The sequence below is a fragment of the Symphalangus syndactylus genome, chromosome 24 (genome assembly GCF_028878055.3).
Source record: "Symphalangus syndactylus isolate Jambi chromosome 24, NHGRI_mSymSyn1-v2.1_pri, whole genome shotgun sequence".
Taxonomy (NCBI): domain Eukaryota; kingdom Metazoa; phylum Chordata; class Mammalia; order Primates; family Hylobatidae; genus Symphalangus; species Symphalangus syndactylus.
In genome coordinates, this window is record NC_072446.2 from 67,980,890 (window position 1) to 68,005,420 (window position 24,531).

The 24,531-nt window shown below is 37.9% G+C and overlaps 1 protein-coding gene across 1 annotated transcript in view; it reads left to right on the forward strand.

Moving 5' to 3' along the window:
- Positions 1 to 14,208: 14,208 nt before the first annotated feature.
- Positions 14,209 to 24,531, forward strand: part of TMX4 (thioredoxin related transmembrane protein 4) — a 42,766-nt gene continuing 32,443 nt past the window's right edge. Inside the window, exons 1-2 of the mRNA XM_055265511.2 lie at positions 14,209 to 14,602; positions 23,624 to 23,739. Of these exons, the coding sequence (XP_055121486.1) occupies positions 14,427 to 14,602; positions 23,624 to 23,739 (292 nt within the window). The 5' untranslated portion in view covers positions 14,209 to 14,426. The remainder of the gene's footprint in view (positions 14,603 to 23,623; positions 23,740 to 24,531) is intronic.

The following is a 24,531-nucleotide window of genomic DNA, read 5'->3' on the forward strand; positions in this document are numbered from 1 at the left end:
CTGTCATGTTCACATGTTATTTTCCTACTGAAAAAAAAAAGGGAGTTTAATTGAGCAGCAACCTCATCGTAAATCAGGCAGCCCCCAGAATCACAGAAGATTCATAGAGACTCCAGCGTAGCCATGTGGTGGAAGAAGATTTATAGACAAAAAAAGGGAAATGACATACAGAAATCAGCAGTGAGGTACAGAAACAGCTGAACTGTTACAGATTGGCGTCTGCCTTATTTGAACACACTTTGAACAACTAGCAATCTATGAGCGGTTGAAGTATGGCTTCTGGGATTGGCCAAGACTCAGTTACAGTTATAGGCACATACTCCTAAGTTAGGTTTTCAGTCTTGTCTAACTATTAAGCTAGGTTACATTTCATCCACAAAGACTCAAATGTAGAAGTATGGAGTCCTTCTCAGGCCATATTTAGTTTGCTTTAACAATTCCCCCATTTTGGTCATTCTCTCAATTTTGAGAGAATGACCAAAACCTTAGTTATTGATGTCACTAACACCATGGTAAATGTACTTATATGGTCTTGAAACCCACTGGGAAACAGTAGAACAGTGGGTTTTCCAAGGAGGGAACAAGGACTGAGTAGAGGATACCTCTATATGTTGGAATGTTCTGTCTACAGGAGAAAAACAAAAACTAGTCTGTTCTAGGATCTAATTCCTTAAATTCTTAGTTTGATTATGTCACATTTAGCATAAGTGACTCCATTTTAGTTTAGTTTGGTCTACTGGGGCCTAGTGCATGAGCTCAGTCCAAAACAATGACCTCCCATAATTTTGTTTTAAAAAAATTCCTTTTTGGCCAGGTTGTCACTTAGGTGAGAGTGTGACCAAAACATAGGGCCTTAGCGCCACTCTCAGTTACATCTTTTTAGGTTTCCGGTCTCAGCATGTCATTCATAGGTTATGGCGTCCTCTTTCAGCTTTTGTCATTCCAGTTGAAGAGAGACCATTTGATGTTCTAGAGATGGCTGCATGCGAACATTTAAAACCTTTGAAAGAATACAGCATACTAGGGAGACTATCATTATGACTATCAGGGGGATAATACCAACAGTTTGGGATATGCTCCTTATCCAGGGTCCCTATAAACCAAAGCACCTAAAATTAAATAGATTAAATAATAAGCTAGCTGAAGAGTCTACTCAAATGATTATGTGGTCTTTTCATTAATCCCCTAGAACTGAAGTTTTATAATCTACATTTGATGTGTTTCTCCATAGGCCACAAGTGCCAGCAGTTGCACAGGTACTTTTCTCTTTAGCTAATTCTATTATTTAGCATAACTTTCACAAGAGAACGTAAACTTTGTTGTGTAACCATAGGCTTTACAGTAGAATCCGCTATAGAGCATATAATGAGGGATACATTTCTAATTATTGCCTCTTTTATTCCAAATCATGGAAAAAGGACCTAACAAATGATGGCCTGCTAGAAGAGTGAAGGCCTCCTGATGACAATGTTCTCTTTAACCCATGATGTGGGTTAACAGGAGTTTTGACTGATTATGAGGCAACATATGTACCAGTAAAGTTTCTCACCTACACTGGGTCTTCTTTTTTTATCTACCAAAGTATAAGGTTATTCATGTATAAGGCTGGCTGCAAAATCCTTCACCAATAAAAGTATACCCTATAAGTGCATATAATAGACCCCCTTTTCACTTCTATTGTTCATAGAAGCATAAGCAAAAAAATATATTCAAAGATAAGGGTTTCATGATAGTAGAGAAGTCTTGATCCATGATTTTGGAAAAAGCTGTTCACGTTAAGGATGCCATCTTCTTCTGGCGAGAAACTGTCCTGGTTAGCTTTATCTTAAGGGTTCCAATGGGTATTCAGTTCCAAGAGTGTGGAGGGGACTCTTCCCAGTTGTGACATTCTGAATCCAAAGTTCAACGTCCTGAAGTTTCGTTGTAGTGTGGCAAGGACAGTCTTTCTCTGATGTTTTCAGAAGATCCAAACTTTGGGCTCTAGATTGTAAAGGGGTTGTCCTCAGTGAACCATAAAAAGCTTTCTTTACCTGGCAAAAATACATTGTAGCATAATAATCTACCATTATAACATCAGCGCTCTTGCATGGGAAAGCTTTTGTAGAATCAGAAAACATGCAATTAAAATGACAATTGAATGAAACCCCTTTATAAATGTTTAAATGGCCCATCAGGTAGCCAAATGGTGAAACCCTGTATCTACTAAAATACAAAAAAAAAAAAAAAAATTAGCTGGGCATGGTGGCACATGCCTATAGTCCCAGACACTTGGGAGGCTGAGGCATGAGAATCACTTGAGCCTGGGAGGCGGAGGTTGCAGTGGGCTGAGATTGTGCCACTGCACTCCAGCTTGGGTTACAGAATGAGACTCCACCTCAAAGAATAATAATAATAATAATGAAATTTTTTTAACCTTTTAAATGTAATACCAAAAAAAAAAAAAAAAGAAGAGAAAGACAAAAGACAGATTGTTTGGAAGGCTGTCTTCTATCAATGAGCAAAGGTTTTTGCCTTTAAAAAAATTTTTGAGTCATCATTTTGGCTAAATGGATGACTTTTGGTGACCTGGAATTTTAGTTCATAATATCAAGTCTTTTAAACTTTAGCATATTGAATAGGCTTCCCAAAATCAAATTTCAGCTTCAAAATAGTCTTTTCTGACCTCTATATTTGGAATGCTACAGAGAGCTCCTGAAGCATCCAAAAGAGAGGTGAACAGAATTATTTAACATGTTAAGTTACATAGGAAGCATTGTAAAAATAAAAATAACAGTTAATCTTTAGGTTATATTTTAGTAAATAATATTAATATATGTTCCAAAATTGTATAAGATTTCTAAAATTTTAATATGTCTGAGTATATGATATGAATCATAATTAAAGTTATTATAGGCCACAGAGATAACTAAATTCCCTTGCCAACTGTGTTTTTAACTATCACTATTTAAAGTCATTTCCACAGTTAATTGCTTAATGATGATGCAGTTTCTGAAAACTTCATAGGCACACAAAATCCTAGAATATGGTGTCTTTTTTTGTTTTTTGTTTTGTTTTTGTTTTTGTTTTTTTGAGATGGAGTCTCACTCTGTCACCTAGGCTGGAGTGCAGTGGCGTGATCTTGGCTCACTGCAACCTCTGCTTGCCAGGTTCAAGCCAATTCTCCTTTCTCAGCCTCCTGAGTAGCTGGGATTACAGGTACATGCCACTATACTTGGCATATTTTTTGTATTTTTAGTAGAGATGGGGTTTTACTATGTTGGCCAGGCTAGTCTTGAACTCCTGACCTCAAGTGATCTGGCCACTTCGGCCTCCCAAAGTGCTGGGATTATAGGTGAGAGCCACCATGCCTGGCCAATATGGTGTCTTTTAAGAGGTTCGTGAAAGGATGGAAAGAAAACTAGAAAGCACTCTTGAATACAGGCTTCTAATAACTTTAAAATCATATCATGAGTAAGAATTTTCCATGAATTCCCCAATTCCCCAAGAATTGGACTCAGTAAGAATTCCTGAAACTTTAATAAAAAGACTGGTTTATAAAACTGCTAACCTAAGAACAAAAATTAAATACCAAGAAAATACTTTGACAGATTATCATGCTAAATCAGCTAATGCAAAAACTTTTTAGCTATACAATTTGAATGAACTCCTGGTCTAAGTCAGATTACCTACGAAAACCCATTAGTTATCAGTGCTATGCACCTAAATTGGAAAAAACAAACAATACCTCTTTAAATTTAGTCCACAACTTGTTTAATCCTTTAACCTTATTTAATTTAAAACAATCCTGTAACCCTCTAAACTAGGCAAAAATTTACATTCCAATACCTTCTTATAATCTCTTACCAAAAACACATTTTATTCTCCTTACACACCTTGCATGTAAACCTATTTTTCCAGTAGTCTCAATTGTATGTTATAAGGGTAATTTTTAGCAACTTTCAGTCTTGTTGCATAAATTTTCTTTTACAAATCCTATCCCAACATACACAGACCATCTACGACATGCTTGGACTTTCTGACTTGTCCTAAATATCCCTCTCTTAAACAACCAATCATTTTACTTTAGGATAAGAACTTATCATACAAGATCCTTTATTGTATAAAATCTCTTTTCTTTATAAACTTCTTTGCATAGCTAGGGGCACGGCTAATTCCACATATCCCCAGGCGTTATTTAGAATGTAATGTCTCTAAAATAAATTGAACAATTTTAAAATGTCAAAACAGTTTATGATCTTAAAGCATTTAGCAAACCTCATATCTGACCTGCATAATTTAGACCAAATGTTTTCATTTTGTCAATAATCTTTAAAGCTGTTTTTATTTCCCAAAGATTACTAAAGTTACGTGAACTTAAAGGCATTACAGTTTTTATTTTTCTTTCAAAATATTTGATTTAAGCACTTATTTTTAAGCCAATTAATTAGAGCTCTTTTATATAAACGTTACACAAACAACACATATGTAACTACACAGACAGAAAAACAGAAGATTACTATAGTAGTTGTAAGCTTTTTCCTTTGCCAGTTTGTAAGTTCATTAATTGGTTACTGGCTTTATTGGAAGAACAGGGCCAGGAAAGGGTCTCGGGTGCCTCCTGTTTTTCCCAAGCAGCCCAAACTGATAGAGCTTGAATAAATGCTTTTAATTAAGCTGACTTTTAGCCACAGCACTCTTGAATAAAGTCCTTTTTAAAATTTCTTATTACCTGACTTTAGCCAGGCCAAACAGCCAATATTTCTGGCTTTGGAACTTTACCAAAGGTAACCTCCCAGGTGCTAAGAGAAAGGAAAATTAAAGACAGTCTGTGGAGAAGAGAATCAACAAGGTCAGCAGATACCAAACCCAAAAGGACTCATTTTCTAACCAGGGAATCAAACCCAGACCACCACATATGAAAGGGAAATACCTCAGCTACTGAGCTACAGCATGGGGCAGTCTCTATTCCCTTTCCTAGGAGTCTAGAGTTGTTAATTTTGAGTTTGTAAAGGCTTTTAACTTACTCAAGATAATTTTTAGAGCTAACTATGATGTGAACCCTAAAATTCCCATTCCCTGGAAGGTGGAGACCAACAGAAAGTACCACCACTTGGTTACAAAGTCAAGCTCCCCAGGACATAAAACAAGATGGAGGCCCCATCCAGTTTTTTGTTTGCTTCAGGAACCTGCAGCAAAGTTTGTTACTGACCAGCTTGCTGGGCCATCTTGAGCAGCTTATAGGGTCCTATGCCCATGTTTTATCCAAAGGTATCCCTCAATACAGAAAAATGAATTCAAAGCACAAAATATACCAGATTCACTATAGCTTAAGACTAGCCTCAGAATTATTTTTCACATTAATCAAAACTTTACAGAGGAAATAGTGATTTTTAACATTCATTCAACTGGTTTGCAGAGAGAGAGAAGTCAGAAATCTGATTGGTAAGAAATTTTTACCCTTTTGCTGGCATGCCAGGCTTCTGGGTTCCCTTTCCCTGAGCCACCCTAGTGACACAGCTCACTGTATGATAGCCCTGGGGGTCCAAGCCACAACACAAAAGAAATATATATATTTTTAATGCCTTCAGTGTGTTGTTGTTCATTTGGAACATTGCACTATAAGTTATCTTTAGTAAGATTTTGCCATTTCTGTAAGACTGCTGCCTCCTGGGCCTAATGTATAATTCAGAAGGAACTCAGTTTTCCAGAAATTAAGGATACCATTTTTACTTAAAATGTTGCCTTTACTCTCAGGTTCTCTTGATTAACTTAGCCAGTGATTTTTTCCTACCTAAGCGGGCAAGAAAAATGAAACAAACGGGGAGAACACAAAAATCCCTGTGAATTGATGCTAAAGCCATGCCCTTTGATTGCCCAGCCTCCAGAACTGTAAGATATAAACTTCTTTTCTGTATAAATTACCTGGTGTGTGCTATTCTGTTCTAGTAACAGAAACTGGACTAAGATAGTATTGTTATCAATAAATAATTTACCTTGACTCTCACAAAAAAAAAAAAAAAAAAAAATCCCTGTGAATTTTCAAAAGCCAAATTTTATAACCCCTGCATATTACTGTTTACTACCAGCTCAATTCTGACCCAGTCAGATGTAAAAGGCGTCTAACTGGATCCAAGCCAGTTAATTCCCAGATCAAATACCATCCTGGACCCAGTCCAGTTTCCTTTGTGTCTTCCAAAGAAACTTGGAGAGCTCAAAACACAATCTGTGGAGCTCTGAAATCTAGGCTTACCCACAATCCCTAGCTGCTCCAAGAGTTAAATGGACACTGGTGGGTCCTGCAGGTGCCTTGCGTGTTCACTCAGTGCTAGTAGCTCTACGTTGGATCCCACTTCTGACACTATCTGATGAAGAAAAAACTTTAGCTGAATTAAATTTAAAGGAGTTTAATTAAGCAATGAACAATTCGCAAATCAGGAAGCCCCCAGAATCACAGCAGATTCACAGACTCCAGCATAGCCATGTGGTGGAAGAAGACTTATAGCTAAAAAAAGGGAAATGATATACAAAAATTAGCAGTGAGGTACAGAAACAGCTTGACTGGTTACAGGTTGGCATTTGCCTTATTTCAACACAGTTTGAATACTTAGCATCTATGAGTGGTTCAAGAATGGTCACTGAGATTGGCCAAGACTCAGTCACTGTTACAGGCACATACTCTTAAGTTATTCTCAGGCTATATTTACTTTGGTTTAACACTACTTACATATCAGAGTAGTTCTAGAGTTTAATATCTTCCACAGTATATTTGCTTTTCTCTTCTGACATACTGTAAATCACTAGACACTTAGTATATGAAGAAATTCCTTTAGTAACTTCTCATATATCCTTCATAGCATCTCTTGTGTTACAATTTTCCCTACCTTCTTTAACTTGCTTATTTAATGTTTTATTAGTTAATGCTTTGGCTCATTAAGATCCTAGATTCATACCTTTCCTCATCTCACAGGAAAGCACAAGACCGGTGCACATTATGTGCTTGATGAAATTTGCTGAATGAAATGACGACACCACCTGATATGCTCCAATATCTAGGGACTGGTGATCATTAGAGAGCAGCAAACATTACTGAGGCAAATTTTTTGTACACTTAAGTAGTTTTTCTTGTTTCCTTAATGTACAATTTGAGGCACACAATCGGTATAGAATATTATACCAATATTTCGTTTCCATTTACTCTTACCTTAAAATTGACACACACAAGCCAGGCTCCCAATATCACGTAATCAGAAAGTATAATAAAAAAATGAAGGGCGGAAATAGTTACAAAAGGGAAGTTGTTGTGATTTGAGTCCACTGAAGATTTTACAATAACAGCATGGCTAGTCCTAATCACAATTGCTTTAACCCCAAAAGGAATCATCCAACAAACTGTATTGGTATAAAATGTATATTTCTGATCAGCAGTATGTGTGAGCTGCTTTTCATATTCATATGTCATTTGTTTTTTGTTCTTCTATAAGTAATATAATGTTCTATATTTTCCAGCTGGCTTGAATATCTTTTTCTTAATTATTTGTAGAACTTTTTGAATTTCAATGATACTAAACCTTTGAGTGCTATCTATAGTTCAGATCATTTCACCTGGTTTGACTTTGATGTTTTAATTGTGTGGCAAATTTCCCAAAGCCCTTTTATAGCTTCTGTGTTTCATATGTTACATAGGAAGACTTTGCCCACTAGATGATTATACAATTATTTTCCAAACACTTTTCCAAGAGCATTTTAAATTTTGTGCTCTTTCATTAGTGGATCTAAAACTTATTTTGGATATAGATTGAGGTAGAGATATACTTTTTTTTCTTAATGAAGAGGAAGTTGTTCTAACACTATTGTATATTAGTCCAATTTCTCCCACTGGTTTAAAATGCCACGTGTGAACATTATTATGTTCATCAATATTTAGTTCCCATGGTAGACCATCTTTTCTTTCTTTTAGGCGAGGTCTTATGATTAGTTCTGACCAAAGGCCTATGAGTTGGATTGGTAGGTGTTACTTGTGGATAAGAAAGCAAAAAGCTTCTTGCAGCCTTTTATATTTCTGTGAACATGGAAAAGGTTTCATGTTGAGAAAGCAGAGATACAAGATTTAAGCAATGTGTATTGTGTAGACCCTCCCCAAGTTATAGTTTCCCTACAGAACCTCTTCGTCCCAAGGTCAATTTTGCACAAAAGAGAACTTAGCTTTTTGAGTTAAGCCTCTGAGATTTTAGGGGTTGTTTTTTTTACTGCTGCCTAAGTCTATCTTATCCTGACTAATATACCACCTTTAACATATATAAATACCCGTAAACATATGGTTTTGTTTTTTGAGTCTTCATTCTGAACCATTTATTTATTTGCTTCTTCTCATGCCAATACTTCCCTCTTTAATTGTAACTTTATAGCAGATTTTAATACCTAAGAGGGCCAAGGCCTACATTATTATTCGTTTTCAAAATCCTGTTGGCTGGTTTTAAGCATTATTTTTAAGGTAGATTTTTAGAATTCTATAGAAGAGAACTTGGTGAGATTTGCAATGGTATTGCATTAGATTTATAGATTAATTTATGATAATTGTCATATAAGGTCCTGTAGTTTTTTCTATGTCTTTTATATTTCTATTAGTTTTTTGAAACATAAAGGTTTTTTTTTTGCTATTGAATGAGATCTTTGTCTACATTTTAAAATTAATTCTAAGCAGTGTACAGGAAAATAATTGATTTGTATGTTTCTCTTGCATGTAACTGCTCTTTTCCTCAGCTCATTCATTAGTTCTGAAAATAATTAGATGATTTTCTTGCACCACGACATTGTCCTGGGGTTGTTTCTTAGAGGCTTATCAAGTCTTCTGGATTTGTTTCTAGGCACAAGCCTGGGCGCAATTCAGTGTATTTTCATCATTCATAGTTTCTTCTACCATCTGTTCTAGGAAATATTACTGTGTCCTATTTAAATTCTCCATTCTACCTCTTGTTCCTGTAAGGCATTTAGCAAATCTGTTTGTGTAATTAAATTTTTGTACTATTATTACTTTATGGACTAATTTTACAGCATTGCTTAACTTATTTAATATTTCCATACTGGTTTTACCATCTTCATTAGGAAAACCATCGTGTAACTATACCCTATTATTATAGAGTTTGTAATCTGAATACCATCTCCTTATCTTTCATTGATTATCCTCTTAATATCAAGTCCTGACCTACTTTTATCAAAGGCATCGTCTATAGCTATGTATTAAAATTTTCTACCATTAGAATATAAGTTTTATCCCTCTTGGTAAATCGTTTTCCTACTCCATTATTCAAGGGTAAAATAGGTGTGTTTACATAATTCTCAGCATATGCTTTTGAATCTTTTTTTCAATAAGCTTAACAAAAATTCTGTAACATTTAATGAACACTTAAATACCAAGGCATCAATCCATCTACCTGCCCACAGGCTTGAAAATCATTTTCTCCAATACCTTTTGCATAAGATGCATCTTACAGGACCTACTCACAGAAGGTAAAAATGGAGAGGCAGTTCTTACTCTGCTCTCTGAAAATATCACCTCCCCTCCAAAATAAAGAACTCTCAGCTGTTCATAAATAAGTATTCAAAGGAAGACAGTGAGTTAGTCAAAACAGGCTAGACTATGCTTCAGTGACAATTCCAAATTTTCAGAGTGGCTTTTTGATAGTACGGCTGCAATTTATTTTGCTGCTTCTTACTAAAGGATAGTCTAATTCCTCTCCCCTTTAGTCTGGTGTGTCTTCAGTGCCTTGACTAATAGAATGAGGTAGAAATGACACTCTTAGACTTCTAGAGCAATGCAGTTTCCACCTTCTGGGAACTCTTGCTCTAGAGAAATTAAGTATGACAGCCCTCAAACTGCCATGCTGAAGGAAGCCGAAGCTAGCCAAATGGAGAGACTGCGTGGATAACAGCAATGCCTGTGCAGTCTCCAGCTGTTCCAGCCAGCCTACACTAAGTGCCAGATGTGGGTGCAAGGGACTTCAACTAATTCTGCCCTCGGCCTCCAGGGGTCTGCCACCATATAAAAAAGTACAAGCAAATATAGCCCAGCTGAGCTCTTTAACCCCCAAAACCATGAGAGGTGAGTTTTGGGATGGTTGATTAGGCAGAAATAGTTAACCTGAATAGTCTCTCATAGTGAAAACGTATTTCTTGCCTATGTGAAGTCCTTTTAAGAATCCTGGGAACCACCCAATGCTGCTATTCTCCGCCAGGCAGCTCAGCAGTTCAGGCTGCTCTGGTCTTGTAGACTCTTAGATCGTGATCTTTTCTCTAAAATTTCCACAGCACGAGAACAGAACACAGGGACATTTTGTGCCGGTGATTAAATACTTCAGCCTGGAAATGATACATACCCACTCCTTCCATTTGTAGCTCATTGGCCAATTCATATCAATATGACTAACTTCTGAGGGGTGTAGGAGCATCCTCCTCTGTGGGGCAGGGAAAGAGAGGGGGACTAGATAGGATCTACCACACTCTTCTTCCCCTCTCTCCTGCTAATGATGTTACCTCATCAGAGTCCTAGGAATTCCTTTGCCTACTAGGAACCACATATTTTTGTGTAACCATAGCTGCCCTGCAGTGCCACCATTACTCTGGGGGAAAAAAGCCCTTTCTCCTAGTACCAGGTACCAGTCTTCTTAAAACTGTAAATCCATGTTTTAAACATAAACATGGATCACATACTGACCTAGCATAGCATTACAGCATAACAAATTGCCCCAAATCTTAGTGGCTTGATATTATATAACAACATTGATTACTTCACAGTTTCCATGGGTGGAGGTCCCAGCTAAGCTGAGCTTTGCCTCCTGGTTCTGGGTCATTTATAAGGCTCACCCATCTCAAGAGCACTGGTGACAGATTTGCTTCTAGGTCACTCATGTGGTTGTTTGAAGATCCAGTTCTTTGAGGGCTGTTGGGCTGAGGTCTCAGTTGCTTAGGCTGGAGACCTCCCTTGGTTCCTTGTCACATGGAGCTCTCCACACAGAGTTGCAGAGTGAGTGTGCAAGAGAAAAAGAAGGTTCCAGCAAAATGGAAGTCTCAGGTTTTTGTAATCTTATCACAGAAGTGATAATCCATCAGTTTTCCCATCTTCTGTTAGAAGTGAGTCACCAGGCCCAACCCACACTCAAGAGGAAAGGATCACACAAGGGCCTGAATACCAGGAGGGAGAGATCTTGGGAGGAGTGGCAGAAGTTGCCTATCCCAAGTACACCTATGGGATGGGTATTCTGCAATATAGGGGACACAAAGATATATAAGGTAAAGCCCTTGACCTTGAAGAGTTTTTAGTAGTGGTTGGAGGAATAAGGGTAGAGGGTGATAGCTACATATAAATGCATTATACTATGAAAGGTATGTGGTGAAGTTATTGTATTAGTCCATTTTCACGCTGCTGATAAAGACATACCTGAGACTGGGTAATTTATACAGGAAAAAGCGTTTATTCGACTCACAGTTCCTCATGGCTGGGGAAGCCTCACAATCATGGTGGAAGGCAAGGAGGAGTAAGTCATGTCTTACATGGATGGCAGTGAGCCAAAAGAGAGAGCTTGTGCAGGGAAATTCCCATTTTTAAAACCATCAGATCTCATGAGACTTATTCACTATCACGAGAACAGCATGGGAAAGACCCGCCCCCATGATTCAATTTTCTCCCAGGGGGTCCCTCCCACAACACGTGGGAATTAGGGGAGCTACAAGATGAGATTTGGATGGGGACACAGAGCCAAACCATATCAGTTATACAGAAGAGCAATTGGATCTGAGAAGAGACAGCAGCTCATTCTGCATGAGCTATCAGAGGTACAGTGTGGGCTACATGACAGAGACTGAATGATTCACTGGACAACTGGAAAAGAGTGTTCTAATCAGAATGAAGGAGCAAGGAGACACTGAAGTACACAATGTGCTTTGGGAATGGGGAGTAGCTTTGTGTTACTAGGACACAGGGAACTGTGGGAATAGTGGAATGTAAAGTGGGCAAAACTGAAGCTGGCCCGGACGGTCATTGTGTATCACGCTACGTGAAGTTAACTTTAGTATAGGAAAAATAGACATTACAGCGTATTGTTGCCTCCAAATAATAATATTAGTATTGGCAATATTGTTGTGGCAAAAACCACAATTATGTTTGCACCAACCTAAACATAAGCTTTTTGAGTCAGAATATGTGCTAGGCATTATTCTTATCTCATATAATCTTCACAGCCACCTTTTGGAGCAGGCTCTATTACTACCTGCATTTTAACAGAACTTTGGTGTTGACTAGTTTTAGCCCCAAATCACATGGCTAGGAAGTGTCAGGGCTGAGATGCCAATCATGGTCTGATAGCAACAGCTCCCTTACCCTGGTCTGCGACTCCTCACGGCGAGGTCAGTCCCATACTTCCTTGCTACTTTCTTCCTACCATCCTTTGAAGGCTAAGACTTCAGTTTTTGTTAAAGATAGGGAATGCTTCGGTAATGGCTGTCTTTTATGCTGCAGATGCTCTCTCTCCTTTTAGCTTTTCATTTTGTAAATTTTCCAACATATGCATGAGTAGGTAAAGTAGCAAAATGAACTTAGCTTCAACACTGACTGATGTTGCACCACTTTTCTTTCACCTATCTTCTTTCCATTCCCTACATTTTATTTCTGGAGTACTGTAAAACAAATTCTACACATCATTCTATCATGAGAGTGATAGAATGATAGAATTCCTGTTTATGAGTCACTTCTTTTTACAAGCACAGTAAAATGTTTTCCATCGAGTTTATGGGATTGATATGTACGTACTTAATAATAATGAGTCTTAGTAGCATTCATTGCAAAGACATTTTCTGAAATTTCAGTAGTTTGTAAACGCTTGAGTGTTTTATTTTAATGATAAGGGCTGGGTCCACATAGTTTTTAGCTAATTCTAATTAATGCATAATCCAGACCAGATCTTCTCTTTAGGCAAAATTCATCCATAAACATCTCACTACCTATAACCAATAAAGCCTTTTAAAAACATAGTTATCACATCTTTATCACCTTCAGCAAAATTAATAGTAATTCCTTAATATCAGATGCTATTTTAAGAACGTTTTAAAACCAATTACATATTCTATACAAAAAAGTTTCATTGAAAGTGATAGAATGATAGAATTCCTGTTTATGAGTCACTTCTTTTTACCAGCACAGTAAAATGTTTTCCATCGAGTTTATGGGATTGATATGTATGTACTTAATAACAGTGAGTCTTAGTAGCATTCACTGCAAAGACATTTTCTTAAATTTCAATAGTTTGTAAACTCTTGAGTGTTTTATTTTAATGATAAGGTCTGGGTCCACATAGTTTTTAGCTAATACTAATTAATGCATAATCCAGGCCAGATCTTCTCTTCAGGCAAAATTAATTTCCCTCTCCTATAAGTATTGATTGAAATTTGCTCTCATGTGCCCTGAAGTACTTTTAGTCTTACAGCTGTCTTTGTTTTAAGCCGAGGGCAGAAACCACATCCTTTTCATGATCTATTAACCACATTACCGAGGTTCATGGTTTGCACAACTAGTAAACACATACAAAGCACCCTTTGAGAAAGCTTCCTCATCCTTTAATTGTAATCCAGTCTTATATACTAACGGTGTGGTGGTCACAAGGTACAGATTCATCTAACGTGACCTGGAAAGAAATTTGGAAATCACTTAAGGCTACCCTCATTTTAGATCTGACAAAACTGTAGTCAAGAGAAATGTGAGGTCCATTTTACTGCAGGTGGCAATAGTCTTAACTGACTCATTTTATCGGTTAGTACCCATGTTTTTAAGAGTTTCTATGAAATTAACATTTTTTGTAAAAAAAATGCAATTGCATAGCCTAGTTTCATCAATATCCTCAATTACTGATGCTTCAATATACACATGCAGAGAATACTTAAATTTTCCTCTCTTCAGCAAGAGATACGCACCATGTCCCTCCATTTTTCATTAAACATACGTGTACTTTGCAGCCCGTTGCTTTTGTTTGCTATCACTGAAAAGGGGATGGATTTTAAAATTACTGGCCATGTTTCCCTTTAGAGAAGACACGCGCCAACCCTGCCCTTACTGGAGCCTGGGCAGCAGCGGTGCGTGTTCTAACTTAGGCAACGTTGGGTCATCTGTTTATTGTCAGCTTGGCGGTCAGGAAGAAAGGGCGGCGGTTGCTGAGGTAACCGACACCCCGGGCAACGGCAAGTGAGGCGGGAGGGGGCGTGGCCTCGACGGGCAGGCGACGATAAGAGGTGGCGTCCGCCGCGGCTTTGCGAGCACCGCCCGTGTGCGCCGCCGGGCGTTGGCGGTGTGGCCCCTGCGTCTCCCGCTTCCTTGAAACACCCGGGCGGGCGAGCGAGGCTGCGGGGCCCGGCCGCTGCCTTTCCCCACACTCCCGGCCGAGGAGCCTCGCTCGGCGCCCAACATGGCGGGTGGGCGCTGCGGCCCGCAGCTAACGGCGCTCCTGGCCGCCTGGGTGGCGGCTGTGGCGGCGACGGCAGGCCCCGAGCAGGCCGCGCTGCCGGCGGAGCAGAGCCGGGTCCAGCCCATGACCGCCTCCAACTGGACGCTGGTGATGGAGGGCGAGTGGATGCTGAAATTGTGAGTGTGCCCGCCCGCCCCGCACGCCGCAGTGTCCTCGCGGGCGTCACCCTCCCAAGCCCGCGCGGCCCGCTCGCGATCCCGCATTGCCGCTTGGGCTCAACCTAAAACCCCGGACGCCCCCTGCCAACAACCTGCGGCGCCGGTACCGGGCCTCCAGCGATCAGGCACTGCCGCTGGGCTCGACCTGGGGTCCGCAGACCCGCCTTACCGACGACCTGCGGCGCTGGGGCCGGGCCGCTCGCGCCGCGCATGCGCGCCCAGCCCTCGCGGTGACAGCCGAGGGTGCAGCGCGTCCCCTTGGTTTGGGGGACAGTGTTTTCGGGGTGGAGTGGGCAGCTTCCCAAAGGGAAGAGAAAGGAAGGGAGAAAATCTGCAAGCACACCGTGTGCTTTTAGATACAGATATGTATTGGAAGAGACAGGACATTCAGTGACATCCAGGTGCAGTATGAATACATAGCACAGGCTGAGCAAGTTACCTGCTGAAGAAATTGCAGCACGGTGAAGGCAGGCCACTTGTATCGTAGTCTTCCGTTTGAAGACCTTGAGATGTCATTGTGAAAATAAAACATAAATATGGATGCCTTTTAAATTTTACAATAAGATTTCAAATAAATGTTGGTATTATAATTTTTAAAGGTAGGACTTTCTGGGTAATATTAATAATTGTGCTTGTGTCATAAAAAAAAGAACATACACACTGCCCTTTTTAACAATAGAAGGTAAATGGTGGATAGTGCCTTTTCTTTAAGGAGATGGGAAACTACAGTTTTGAGTTAGGAGAAAGAAAGGGATTTGTTGATTATAGTTTAAACTTATAATAGGAAGTGACCGTTTGAAAGAGGCTTGCAGTAGACGGTGGGCAGATGTCTGAATAGGCTTGGGAGACCATAATGGTGGGCTTGCAGGGAAAATGAAGAATGTCCCGGGAAATGATTGCTGAGCCCCCCCCCCCCATCTCTATCTCCCTCTCTCCCTCTCCCTCTCTCCTCTCCCCTCCCCTCTCCTCTCCCCTCTCCTCCCCTCCTCTCACCTCTCCCTCCCACCCCCCAACCACCACCCCCAAACATAAAATCTTTCAGGAAATTGCCACCTCTCTTTAGCCTGTGGTTTCTGGCAATCTGTATACTACTATTGAATATTTGTTTTACATTGAGGACACAGACAGAAAATTGGATCTTTCCTTTATCCAAGACCAAATTTTGATTCTTTCAATTTAGATTGCAAGCAGGCGCCTATGGAATAAAAACCTCAGTGTGAGATCAGAGCCAAAAGTTATATCACACAGTAGATGACACTGCTCAAAGAACGTAAGGCATATCACCCCTTCAAATGTGCATTTACCTCTTAGCCACAAAGAAGGGGATATTTTAGACCTCAAAATGAAATACCCTTGGTATCATAATAAATCAATGAAATTATTAAAGGGAGCTGTAGACATGAATTATTAAAATATTCCACTTAACTATTTTTGGAAGGAGGTGAGGGGGTCATATTCTATTTGAGAAACTTTTAAAATAAGTGGAGCTGTATTAAGACTTCCATGTTTGTAATTTAAGAGTTTGAGATAAACTGCATTTTGTCAGCCACTACTACAGAAAGTTCTCTTTCAGTAGGTGCTTACAAAATGGACTTTTTCCTAGATGTCATGTTTCAGGGTAAAACTGAGTTTGCATACGTATTTAAGGAAAGTTAAAACAGAAAGGCCTCCTCATTTTTAATGACATCAACTCCTCTATGGTTCCTTTTGGAATTGCTTTTTTTTTTTGTAATAGAATTAAGAACACTAAAGCCTCAATAAGTTTTTAAATGAGTGAGAGCCAACGACACCTATGCTTGGCCATGTTGATGGTTCAAATTTTACTTTTTTATGAATGTATAAACCTAAACATAGTAATCAATTGCTCTGAGTTTGTCATGTGCCCAGTTGTATGGAATATGCTTGGGCTGTGATGCAAGATGAGTCTTGTAATCTGGAAGTAAGCTGTGTAGACACAAGGTCATTTTAGTAGACGTTCTCTTTTTAACGAGTGCACTTCAGAATAGGTGGCCAGGAAGCAAGGCTGTAAAGGAATGTTGATCCAAGCCATTCCATCCAACTTCCTTTTACATACTAAAACCCAAGTGCTCATCCTGAAGAAATATTTTGGTTCTTATCTATTTGTGATCTATTTTTTCTGTATTATCAGGTGATACTCTTCCTCCTTGCTGTGAAAAAAAATCCAATACTTAAAAATATATGATTCATTATATCCTCAGTACCACTATAGGCCTGCTGTGAATTTCTAAGAATTCATTTAAATAGCCTATATGTTACCAGTTTTTGTTTTTTTTTTTTTGATGTATATAACAGAGAATAACAAAATGGATTAAAATTAGAGTCATCTTAACACTTAGTTCAGATGAACTGGTCATACATAAATGGAAATTGTTAGTAGTTCAAAGATGTTGTAGTTAACTTCTTTAAAGAAACAGATTGAGAAGCTTTTGTTGTAGTTAACTTCTTTAAAGACACAGATTGAGGTTTCCGCTAGTATCAAAATGTATTCATTACTTTGAATGACAGTTCTTTATTTGTTCATTTGCTTCTATGCTCTCTTTCATCTGGGAATTTTTTCTTTTATACCCCATGTCATACAGATCCCCTTTAATGCAGTTTCTGGTTATATTGGTATAGATAATTTATTCTTAAGAATCTAGCAGTATTTGGCAGCCCTGAGACATGAAAAGCTTCTATTATGAAATTAAGTTTGGTTATTTTTTCTTAGTCTTTCAAACAGTCAATTTTTTGGGTTCTTGCAATTGAATTTCCAGTGTTTTAAAAATGTATCAGTTAAAAGTATATTTGCAGTAATTCACCATTTCTATTCGGATGTTTTTAGAAATCTGAAAAGTTCTCCCATTGCTACATACATTTTCTTTAATGCTATGGGCTTATTGTTATTATTATTATTTTTTAGACAGAGTTTCACTTTGTCACCCAGGCTGGAGTGCAGTGGCACGATTTCAGCTCAGTGTACCTTCTGCCTCCTGGGCTCAAGCGATTCTCCTGCCTCAGCCTCCCAAGTAGCTGGGATTACAGGCACCTGGCTATGGGCTTGTTGTATACTCATTTGCCCTTTTTCTGAATTAGGAAAAATGATCTAATCTTTAAAATACTGTCTGATGCATGCTTTTCTCTATTGCCATTGTTTTATACTACTCTTCATTCAGTTCCTTTGCAACCTTTTGCTACTTTCAACACTTGCTTGGCTCTCATTATGTCAGTCCTGGAGAAAATGACTTTTGTTCTTTTGAAACACAGAAGTATGTAATATGATACATTCTGGTGGCGTTTTCCCCCAGAAGAAATAGATAGCCAAGTGGCTTAATTTTGACGTTCCAGCTGATACTCAGAGGAAAAGTATGTCTTTGGGTTAATTTACCTCTGTAAAGCATATACATCTTTATAAATTATTGCCTTTTCTTATTTTTGTTCTTGGGATGATCATGTTTCAAAATTTAAATTAAACACCTGGTGATGGAGCAAAGCTTTGTTTCTTTCCATAGGACATCTAGGTTTTCGTATTATCTTTCCAGCCTTCCTTTATACCTGGAGAGAATGTATTGAAGATCGTTACCTTAACTTGCCCATGTCAAACAGAATTTCTTGCAGTTTAATAGATTGTCTTGATGTCTTGATGGAATGTTTGAGAGATAGTCATTAAATGCTTGTGTGTCAGGTTCAGTGTTGGGGAGCTGGGAACGTGAAGAAGAATGAGTCTTCCAAGAGATTGGCCTACTGTGTGCTCTGAAGGAAATATGTAGTATAAGTTATGTTCATTTATTTAGTAAATGTTTACTGAATGCTTCCTCTGTGTTGGACATTCATCAGTGCTTCCCAACAGGGAACTACTGGCATTTTGGGTGGACAATTCTTTGGTGTGAGGGAATGAATGGCCCACATGTTGCAGAACCTTTGGCATCCTTGCCCATTATATTCTAGTAGTAGTCTCAGTCATGCGACATCAAAAAAGTATAACTCCCATCCCCTGTGCACACTTCCAAATGCTTCTAATTGAAAACCACTGCTCTAGGTACTGTTATGGGTATTTAAAAACATGCAAATGTTTGATTTTAGATAGTTTCCACAAAGGGTTTAAAGCCTCATTAAAACTTGTCATCCTTATCGCCTCCATCCACCTCCTCCACTTCCTCATCATCACAATCACAATTCACAATTACATTGCTTACATCACATGTTCCAAATAACTGTTTTATTTGATCATCCCAGCAATCTAGTGCAGCATTATTCCCATTCTTACTGACTAGTGGAGATAAAAAAAAAAAAGAAAGATTTAAGCTTTGGCTAATGCCAGATCCTTAGTAAGTGGTGAGCAAGGCCGTAAGTATAATGCAGGCCTGAGCTTTGCAGTTTCTGATCTGCAGTTCCCAGTTCTCCAGGGGAGCCTGGACAAAGGCACAGGGCCTGGTGGACTCTTGCTTAGGCCCTCAGCTGGCCAGCACCCTGACTCACATGAGGGCAGGCCTTGTTCTTGCAGGGTTCAAAGGCCCATCCAAGCTTTTACGATCTCTCTAGTTTCTGCAAGTAAAGAACATTTTTACTGTATACTCATTCCTGACACTGTTCACCACTTAAACAGGTGCCCTGCCTTCCCAGCATCGCAATCTCCCAGGAAAATTCTTCTCGCTATGCTTGGTTGTGTCTTGCATGGTCCTATCACAACTAGTAATTATAGATTTATTTATATGCTTTTGTACTAGGTCTTTCTTTGACTACCTCTATTATAAGCTTTTAAGTAATGGAACAAGGTTATTTTTTCCTTACCTGTTTATCTCCAAAGCTTTAATAACTAACAAGTAGTTTGTGTTCCAAAAATACTTTGTGACTAGATAAATGAGTGAATAATAGACTAATTGTTCTTTAGTCAGGCATTTCTTCAAGCATATCACTGAAAGAGACATCTTTATATATTTTCTGAAGTCTTAAGGAGAATTACTATCTCCCATTTGTTCACTGATGGAATATTTATTGTGGTGGCCTAGGACCTTCCAGGCTCTGTTCTGTGGTACAAGTCATGCAGCAGTCACTGCTTTCGTGGAGTGTTAATTCTAGTGAAAGTCATGAATTCCACTTTCTGTAGCAGGTGTCATGATTTTCATAGAGCTGCCAGTTTTTATGTTTCCTCTACCTTTGTGATAACACGTTCTAGAAATTATTGTCCAAAGAAATAAATTTGAGCATAAGGCTTTCAATTCATGGGTCATTCCACATTTGCCAAAAGGAAGAATAACACTTGATGTAGTTAAGGCATCTTTTGTTGACACTTTGATTTAGTTTCCTCATTAAGTCATGGAAAGATGAACCTAGTATACCTCTTTCCTCTTCATTGTTGTTGAGTATTCTGAGCATTTTGATCAAAGTAAGTTCTACTAAGTGAAAATTGACTGGATCTGTTATTGACCATGTCATTTCTGCAAAGATAAGAAAAAGTCAGGAGAAAAGAGAGTGTACTGAGAGACACTGGTGAACTTAGAGTCGAGACAGAAGAAGAGTTGTTCATTATTGGCAAATAAAAATTTATCGTTAATAACATTTCCTTTCTAGGAAATATATTTAAGTAAGTCCTTCTCTGAAATATTTAGCACACCTAATGAAATCTTACACCAAATTCAGCAAGTTCATGGAATAAAAGATTCAACGTCCTTCACCCTCGTTACATCAAGCAGAACCTCAGGTCACTTTGTATATGAATACTAACATGGACGACAAAAACATGCTGTTCAGTTTTGTTTCCCAGAAATGGTTAAAAACGTTGCACTGACATATAAGTTGGTGTAATTTACCAAAGCTTTTTGGCTATCTGGAATATATTTCAAATATGTTTATAAAGTTTACTAATTTTACATACCACTGTGACCTACGAACAAGTCAACAAAAGTTCAGTAGAAAAGATAACAATTTACAGTTTATATGACTATAATGGAGCTAATTGCTCTTGGAGGCTCTTAAGGATTATGTGTAAGAGACAAAGTTATGGCAGGTCATATCTTTTATAGTTCTCAGGAGAAGATTGCCAATGTGAACTAGTTTGAAATAAATATTAATGAAGATCATGTTCAGTTCTTTCTGATGTGTTTAATTTATGCATATATACATAAATTATATATATATGTATCTATGTGTACACAGAGCAAGAGACGAGCATGAAGGTCACATGGCTGATCCTTGCATTCATTTTGTCCCTGGAGATATTTTACTTAGCTTCTAAATTCTTGTACAAATTACTGTTCTTTAGATACAAAAGAATATTAAAAACTTTAAAAACTGCAGCAACAATGGACCAGTTCCCATGCTAAAGACTCAGAGCTGGCTTATCTCTACCACTGAAAGAACACCTGGGTGCATTCCAACACAAATCAGCTGTGATTAAATCTGTGCAATAATGGTATTAACAATGCCACAGACCAGTGGATAGCAGCTACTATCCACTATTTAGAAATATCTAAAATGACCTCAATGGCATATCTGAGGATGCGTTATAATTGTATATCCGAAGGTCGGTTTCACGAAAAACCAACTTAGTAATAGGCTATCTAGAGATTAAGGCCTGTATTTGTTAAATTATGAAACATGCATGATTTAATAATTACTGATGTATCAAATGTGCCTGTGATTTATATGCAAAGAGCGTCCTAGGGAAATAAAGAGGTTCTGAAGTTCATTATATTATTCTTCAAGATAACTTCTTTATTCTTGTTACTTTCTTGTAACTTCTGTCTTTCTCCCTCTGAATGTTGGTGTTGAGTTTTATATTCCTTGATGATTTTTATCAAAGAAATACCTCCATCTGGGTTCTTGCTCTGAGTGTTCTTAAGCACGTCTCTATACCTGCTTTGTCTGTTTGGCAGTGAGGCTGCAAGGTCAGATGAGCTAATGCATCGTAAAGGTGTCTTGAACCCCAAACAATATTACAAATGAAATTTGTATTAATGGTTGCTCCTATTAAATAAATATGTGCCTGCTTCATATTTCATCTCATCTCTCAGTAACCTTCTAAGGTAGCTACTGTTATTATCCCATTTTACAGTTGAGGAAACTGAGGCATGGAGAGATTATTAACCTGCCCAGAATATCATGATTAATTCCTGGTTGATCTTTCTGATTGTTCTGGCAGAGCTCTTATCCAATATCATGGAATGCTTGTTGAAATGTACTTAATAATTCAGAATTCCTCTTTTTCCTAAAGTTTGCCAACTGCCTGAGTCTCATCTGTTACTTGGATATTTAGAAACTACATAGAAAATAACTATTTTCTCAGATGAAGAAAATGATTTTCATTAAAGTTGATACACTTGTTTATTCAGCAAACATTTATTGAACACCTACTGTATATCAAGAATGTACTTTGCCCTGGAAATACAGAGACACAAAGGATTAAGAAAATCTACATTCAAAGATGTCAGCAGGTTATTTTGTTGTTCCTGTCTTCTGGATCTCAGGATTTGGACAGTGAGTTGTAATGGGAAGATTAATGACGTTTTAGCATGATCTTGGAATTAGCTATATAGTAGTCTTTTCTAGAGATGGTGAGCTACTTGTGCTGCTTCTGGGGCCTGTCTGGAGAAAGTAATGAATGCTTTGGCTTTGGGTAGCCCGTTCTCTTCTGGGTTCTGCCTAATTTTCAATACTTTTTGTGAAATAAATGCATTCCTTCCCTTAGTCTTGGCTTTTTAACCCCTGACTCATCTTTTATAATGTGAAAGATCAAAATTTTGCCCAATTTCAGTTTTTGGTTTTTGTTTTGTTATTCAGCAAAGTTGGTTTATATGTGTCATTGCATTGATTTTTCTTTTTTAATGGTACTTACCAGCATGCTTTTGCAGAGTTCAAAATTTTGAAGGGATTTGTAAATGATGAGCTGACAGGCACCTTTGAGCCTAAATTTTGTTACAGGATTTGATCAATTTTGTACTTTTCCCCTTACTTTGTTTCCCTTCCTAAGGCATTTTGTGTGGGTGAGTGTTATATTCTATTGGCAGGCATTCTTTTCTACTTCTCTTTCTCTCCCCTGGCCCCTTTCTTCCTTTAATACAGAAATAATAGGTACCACATTTTGTAAAAACAATTCAGGAATGGAACAAATGAAAAATAAATTGGAGGGAATTGACATTTTAAAAATGCTCAGCCTGCTCACCCACAAGTTGGTATATTTCTCTATTTATTCAAGACTTTATTTTGAAAACTTTTAAACAGACACAAAAATAAGAATAGTATAGTGTTTGCCCCCATGCTTATCTCTGTTCATTTCTGGATTGTACCATCCACAAGGAGAGGAGGCACCAAATCTCCTTCACAATTGTAGCCTCATCTTCTACCATAGTGCTTTCTTAGTATTTACTGAATGAAAAATAACTGTCAAAAGTAGGGTTCTGACTTGAAAGCCAAGGTATTTTTAACTTCTGCTGAATTTGAGAAAGTGTTGGGTAGAGCTGGTTTAGCCTATAGCTTCTACTTTCCTTTTAAGAAAGTTTCAGAATTACCACCGAACTTGGAAACATTCTTGAGGATGCTCAAACAACAGATTTGGTCTCTGCCCATCAGATCTGTAGTTTTGATGGATTTGAAACTGGTTTGGCTAGTTTAGGGTCACCCTGTGAAAATTGTTCTCCTTTAGTGGGGCACTAAAAAGAGTGCTTACCCTCAAAGATCAAAAGCTATCTGGAGAGAAAAAAAATTGTATGAATAGCATTGAAATAAAATGTTTATGGATAATAATAATTATTGGAAATATTCTCAAACTTTGGCCAAATTTTTTCCTATAGAATTGACATTCATACATTAAATCCTAGTGGGGACAATGTGCTTCTGTTTTTTGATATCAAATGACTTTGGAAAAGCCTCCTTTTATAATTTCCCTTTTTTAAGAATTTATTTTTTAATTTAAATACTTGATTACTTTGTTTTGCAGATTTCTTCTGTATGTTTATCAGTATAATTATTATTCTTCTCTTATAGTTACGCCCCATGGTGTCCATCCTGCCAGCAGACTGATTCAGAATGGGAGGCTTTTGCAAAGAATGGTGAAATACTTCAGATCAGTGTGGGGAAGGTAGATGTCATTCAAGAACCAGGTATTGTAAATGTTGAACATAAAATGCAAAAGTTTACTGACTTCTTATTTTGAATTTTTTTCAAGCATATGGAAAAGTTGAGAGTCTGGGATATTGATTACCCATGAACTGGCCACCTTTAATTAGCAGATTACATTTTTTGCGTACTTGGATCTGCCTTTGCATGTATGTGTTTGCACATACATATTTGCATATATATTTCTATTTTTTCTATTTTTATTTTGCTGAATTATTTGAAAGTTATCAACATCATGATAATTTGCCCTTCAATTCTTTAGCACGTTAAAGGCTTCTCAATTATTTCCCATGTGTCTTTTTTTTTTTTTTTTTTTTTTTACAGTTTTTTGACTGAGGACCCAGTCATGGTTCACAAATTACAGTTGGTTGTTACGTCTTTTTAGTCTCTCGCAATCGACAATTATCCCCCATTTTTTAAAATGACACTGATATTCTGAAAAGGCTAGGATTTTCCTAGGTGTTTCCTTATGGTGACATGTAACTTATAAGAATGTTAACTTATACTAGTATTTTCTGCAAACTGAGAGTTTAGGTGCATGATTTAGGTTAGACATTTATGGCAAGAGTACTTCTAAGACGATGCTGTGACTTCATATTACATCTCATTAGAAGGGATATGCTATCACAATTAATAATACTAATTTTGAGCACTTGGATATGGTGGTGACACTAAGTATCTCAATTATGAACAAAGGATCTCACATTGTGATTAGCAAGTAACCTCTGGGATGATTTTTGGGGGTTTTAAGATCCATGATGCTCTTGTCTGAATCA